At 43.1% G+C, this 6,068-nt stretch overlaps 1 protein-coding gene across 1 annotated transcript in view; it reads right to left on the bottom strand.

The window, feature by feature from the left end:
* LOC306773925 (dipeptidyl peptidase 4-like) overlaps window positions 1–5,628 on the bottom strand; it is a 46,816-nt gene extending 41,188 nt beyond the window's left edge. Inside the window, exons 1-8 of the mRNA XM_079263870.1 lie at window positions 5,572–5,628; window positions 5,412–5,499; window positions 5,080–5,172; window positions 3,687–3,778; window positions 3,478–3,552; window positions 1,817–1,869; window positions 1,578–1,650; window positions 1,323–1,443 (exon numbers count right to left, since the gene is read on the bottom strand). Of these exons, the coding sequence (XP_079119996.1) occupies window positions 1,323–1,443; window positions 1,578–1,650; window positions 1,817–1,869; window positions 3,478–3,552; window positions 3,687–3,778; window positions 5,080–5,172; window positions 5,412–5,499; window positions 5,572–5,574 (598 nt within the window). The 5' untranslated portion in view covers window positions 5,575–5,628. The remainder of the gene's footprint in view (window positions 1–1,322; window positions 1,444–1,577; window positions 1,651–1,816; window positions 1,870–3,477; window positions 3,553–3,686; window positions 3,779–5,079; window positions 5,173–5,411; window positions 5,500–5,571) is intronic.
* Between the last annotated feature and the right edge of the window lie 440 nt (window positions 5,629–6,068).

Genomic DNA, 6,068 nt, shown 5'->3' on the forward strand with positions numbered 1-6,068 from the left:
CCTTTACAGTGAGAAAATGGACAGAATTACTATTTTAGAAAAGGAAAAATAATTCTATTTTACATTTTTAAAAAAAACTAAAAATGCATTTTCAAAATGATCATATAGAAATAAAACGTCTTTTTTTTAAATCAAGACGTTGCAGTCAAACGACTAAAGTCAAGTTTAAAGCTCTCCTCCCAGTAGACGTGTTGTTCTGGAGTGAGTTTGCGGCAGGCTTTATCAGGACAGGGTTAGGAGGGAAAGAGGGATCTGGTCCTTTGGGTCCTCATTCAGACCTCTTGTGAATCTGCGCCGTGGCTGTATCTCCAGGTTCTGCAGACTTCCAGGTGAGGATTCATCGGCTGCATACGCCATAGTGGCGCCACGTTCCGTCCCAGTTCAAAGGCTCCTCCCAATCCTCCCAGTCCGCCCTTCGTCTGGCTCCAGATCAGCTTAAAACGAAGGCGACCGGAGATGCATCCTAAGCGCCCTCTCCTATCCCACAATGCATTGCGCTCCTGACAGAACAGAATGAGCAGCAGAGCGCCGGTGTAAGTACCACACCAGCCAGACCCTTTATTTATTTATTTTTATGTATAAACACACATATCTGTCCCAGTACACAAACTGGGAGGACTGGAAGGAGCCTTTGAACTGGGACAGACCTTGGTGCCATTATGATGAATCCGCACCTGGAAGTGTGCAGAAGCTGAATTGGGACGCGGCCCACATGCAGCAGACAGAACGTTGTATGATGTCGGTTCCACATGATGGTTTTATGTTAACTACGTTATTTATCATTCTTTAGCCACCATAAAACGTTGTTTTAATACTTTTAAGTTTTAAATGCTTCTGTGACACTAGCAAGCTGAAGTCCCAGAGTAGAGCATGTAGTGAAGGCTTCATTGTTTTACTGTGATCTTATGATTTATGGTTTTATTTTAGTTTAATTACAGTATTTGTCTGAAATACCAGAATAGTTCTGTTGTTTTCTATACACTCTGGCTGTGCATGGCTCTTTGTTTGTTTGCAGTGAGCGTACTTTGCCCTCCGCTGGCGGTGTGCAGAACCTGACGTTAGACACAGCCTACATCTGTCTGTGTGTGAACACTAGCAGCTAAAAGTAAAACTAATTTAATTCCCTACAGATGGTACGATATTAGTATTTGTACATGGAGATCCACATCTGGAAGTGGGCATGCACACATCTGGATGTGAAAAGCCAAACAAAGATCCAGGCCAGGTGTGTCTCTCTTTAAGCAGGAGTATGGCGTTGATCTTAAAAAAGCTGCAGTTTGTTGTATTCTAGGAATTCATTTCTAAGTACATGTTCCTCTTACCTTCATACACCCAGTCCGTAATCCCATTAAATATCTGACTGGCCTCTCCGCTGAACGTTACTTGGTCTGCTGCGGATTGTGGGCTGCTTTTTATATAAACATTATTTCCCCATACAAAAGCCTGGAAATACAAACACATGTGAAAGGAAAATGGACAAAGACACATTTCTGTCCAGATGAAGTGTTTTATCTCTCTCCCACATAAAAGCATCTGCACCATTTACAACATTATCTGCATGTCTGTCATAGACGTACCAGTTTGCTCCCTTCAGGGGCCCAGGAGAAGAACTGGATTTCATGAGGAATGCCAGAAGGGCTGATAAATTTGCTGAAAGACATTTGTGCACCTGGAGTGAGTTTTGCTTGCTGGATATTTTAGATATGCACTTTAAAAAGCATGAGTGGAATTTCCTGCATCCTTACAAAAGCATGAGAAGCATCTTCAGTCTTTATGTAGGTGAGATAAAAAGTGTAAAATGATGTTTTACACTCACTTTAATGTCCGGTCATACAGAGAATATGAGGCTGTAAATGAATGTCTCCACACCTGAGGGAAAACAAATAATGTTATTCAATAATTATCAGAGGGTAGAAATGCAGTTACGCTGAAAAAAAAAGAGATTCTGACATTAGCATGCTTTGGTGTAAAAAGTCCAAATTGAATGTATTAACTTTTTAAAAACAATGCAGTAAAAATAAATTTTCCATGTGGGAATGATTTAGCGTTAGCTACTAAAAGCTAATCAGACCGCTACACATTTTCCATGTGGGAATGATTTAGCGTTAGCTACTAAAAGCTAATCAGACCGCTACACATTTTTTATGTGGGAATGATTTAGCGTTAGCTACTAAAAGCTAATCAGACCGCTACACATTTTCTATGTGGGAATGATTTAGCGTTAGCTACTAAAAGCTAATCAGACCACTACACATTTTCTATGTGGGAATGATTTAGCGTTAGCTACTAAAAGCTAATCAGACCGCTACACATTTTCTATGTGGGAATGATTTAGCGTTAGCTACTAAAAGCTAATCAGACCGCTACACATTTTCTATGTGGGAATGATTTAGCGTTAGCTACTAAAAGCTAATCAGACCGCTACACATTTTCTATGCAAGATTGAGTTAGCGTTAGCTACTAAAAGCTAATCAGACCGCTACACATTTTCTATGTGGGAATGATTTAGCGTTAGCCACTAAAAGCTAATCGGACCGCTACACATTTTCTATGTGGGAATGATTTAGCGTTAGCTACTAAAAGCTAATCAGACCGCTACACATTTTCTATGTGGGAATGATTTAGCGTTAGCTACTAAAAGCTAATCAGACCGCTACACATTTTCTATGTGGGAATGATTTAGCGTTAGCTACTAAAAGCTAATCAGACCGCTACACATTTTCTATGTGGGAATGATTTAGCGTTAGCTACTAAAAGCTAATCAGACCGCTACACATTTTTTATGTGGGAATGATTTAGCGTTAGCTACTAAAAGCTAATCAGACCACTACACATTTTCTATGTGGGAATGATTTAGCGTTAGCTACTAAAAGCTAATCAGACCACTACACATTTTCTATGTGGGAATGATTTAGCGTTAGCTACTAAAAGCTAATCAGACCACTACACATTTTCTATGTGGGAATGATTTAGCGTTAGCTACTAAAAGTGAATCAGACCAGTAAACATTTTTCAATGGAGGAATAACTGATCTTTAGCTACAAACTATAACTAATTATGATTGGCAACTTTGAGTGAGATGTGAGTGCTAATATGATAAATGGTGATAAAATCATTGTTTCTTCCTCGACATATGAGGTAAATGAGAGGAGTTATGAATGCATTCACTATAAAACAGAAATAAATATTACAATTGGTCTGTGTAGCTTATTGTGCTGGTCAATAATAAAACTTTTAAACAGAATTAATCATATCCAGTGATAATTGAAAACGGAGTAAAACAAAAAGGGACCTTATTTCAGACTTTAAACCCAGAACTAACACAGTGTATGAGCCATTGCCATTAGCAGACATAGCTTTAAAACAGTTTTAATTTGTTTCATTCTGGCTTTAGTTGCAGCTCTCCATTATAATTTCTGATGAAAACATTTCTCACATTAATATTTGAAATGTAATGTGAGTAAAATGTTGTTGTACCTTGCTGTAGTTGCTCATAAATGCAACATACTTGTGGTCAGCAGACAGCTGGTAATCATTAGCGCCTACGTCATCCTGTGTTACAGAGAAAAGAAAGTATGAGTTTCCCCTACATGACCTCCTGGACTGCAATGCATGTGTGTGCACGCTGGAATCAGGGAGAATCAGAGCGTCATGCAGACCCCGAGGAGTCGAAGTGGGCGACTTACAAATGTTTTGTGGCTTAAGAATTCAGTGACTTCGTCTTTGGTTACGTCGTGGAGGAAGACGGAGCCCTTGTATTTATGCAGATATTCGTGATCTGAGGAGAAAAAAAAAAAACACAGGAAAGTAAAAGGAGAACAATTATACTCCGTGAGTGAAAACGCATGTTTAAATGGTGAGTAATGCGTGACTCATGCTGGCGGAGTTCATGTTGTCAGCTGGTTAAAGGGGGTCGTATCCACAGGTCCCTGAAGAGGTTTTCATTTCCACTGAAATATGTCTGATGATGATTTCAGGACTCCAGATGTCGCCCCTCAGTTAACTGGCCTCTGCTTTATATGATCTTTTACTTCCTTGTCAGGTGATTACTTCGTTTTCTTTGTAAGGCTAATGCTAACAGGTAACGCTACCAATGCTAACACAAGTCGAAATGTTTTTTACCTTTTAACCTTCTGGATGTGTCTTCAGGTCCCAGGATTTCTACTTACACGCCATCTACGGAAGGGAAGTTACGGCGTTGTATGTTCTGCGTAGATCTATGGAGGCGTGCACATCTTCCAGGCCTCACGTGCACTGCTACTTGCAGTGCGTTTACACAGAAGTACTCGTTTGTGATTAGTCGGTTTGTATTTACGTGTTTCTGGAGCTTCTCAGTAAATTTGTGCAGAAAGCACAACAAGACGCGGCAACCCGAGGCTCAGCATGTCACCTGCAGCCGCAGCGCCGGCCCCACTGCATGCAGACGCCGTGATGATGCGCTCCATTAACATATTCCTCCGATCTATCGTCGGAAGTGATTCAGTTTTTCTGAACGACTAACTTGTTACTTTCACAAACTGCATTTCATGCAGAATCTGTAGATGTTATTTTTTTCCATAGAGGATCATTATTTTCCTGCTTTTCTCATCACTTGTTGATCTTTGGCTGCTCCTGATTGGACGTTACCGTCAGTTTAAGCTCTCTGATTGGTGGAAAGTCTGACAGGAAGTGTCTTCATCATCATGTCCAGGTGAACATAGAGGTCTCTTAGCAACATGGTAGTGATGGTGATGATTTGTTTGGAGGAAAATGTGATTAATAATCCCCAGTGGTGCTGAGGTGGTCGAGCGGGGCCCCTGCAGCTAATTCTGCTTAGGGCCCCATTAAGATTTGGGCCGGCCGTGCTCCGTTGCTTTAAGATACCTTGTTTGTTGACGATAACTTATTATTTAGTTAGATGAGTTTTTAACTTCAACAGTTCCACTTTAGATTCATAAGAAGGTGGACAGGACTCCTGGCGTTATCAGTACGGTGAACCAGTAACCAGACCAGCGACTCTGTAAACGATGTGTGTCGGCACATTTACAGTTTCAGAGACACACCTGGCTGCTATCTGCTCATATCTACGGTTCCTCCCACCTGAGATCCACTGCATGCTGAAGGACTTTGGCTTGAGGGAGCTGTTGAAGACATCCTGCAAGGTGAAAGTCCTCCTGCTGACCTCTTCGTCCTCTGAAACAACAAGAGCTGATGATGAAGATGAAGATGATGATGAAGGAATGTTCCTGGTGTGGAAAAAGCTCACCAACACTTAAAAACAGAGATTTTACAGGATAAATGTACTTTTCTCTCAGACTGAAGAATCGTCCATGAGAGCAAAGCGCGTTCCCTCCATCTAATGGAAACTAAAGGCTCGTGCGTCATGACGCGCGCGCCTCGCCAGCGCGTGATGCAGCCTGGATAAAACTCACCCCTCAGGAATATGACGGTGGGCACCACGATGAGGACGACGACCACCGCGACCCCCAGCAGCCCGAGGAGCAGCTTGGCGACGGAGACCTGCGGGGGGAGGACAGGAGTCAGCACGCGGCTGTGCGCGCGGCGGAACGCGGGACTGGACGGACCACTGACCATGTTCCTGGTTCGGATCCCTGAAGCTGAAGTTCCACGCAGCCTCACCAGTCCGGATCTGCGCGCGGAGCACAAAGTTATGCACGCGCTCTGCTGTAAAACATTATCTCAAGTTCCAAAGGTGGTGTTGCGAGGAGTTTGGCTCCCCAGACGATCTGCTGCTCCGTCTGCACATCAAAGGTTCCAGCTTTTCACGCGTGAAATGGTCACGCTGGATGCCAGAGGCTCTGATGTGGAGCCGGAAGTGAGAGATGCTGGGTAAACAAACAAACAAACAAACAAACCGCCTGATGGGCGAGATAAACAACTTCCTGTTCAGATCTGAGCGGGTCGGTGTCACCTGAACCAAGTCTGTTCATCTGGCCCAGTTCGGCCCAGTTCAGTCCAGTTCAGCCCAGTTCGGCCCAGTTCGGCCCAGTTCAGCCCAGTTCGGCCCAGTTCAGCCCAGTTCGGCCCAGTTCAGCCCAGTTCGGCCCAGTTCAGCCCAGTTCGGCCCA

The sequence above is a fragment of the Telmatherina bonti genome (assembly GCF_933228915.1).
Source record: "Telmatherina bonti genome assembly, chromosome: 24".
Taxonomy (NCBI): Eukaryota; Metazoa; Chordata; class Actinopteri; order Atheriniformes; family Telmatherinidae; genus Telmatherina; species Telmatherina bonti.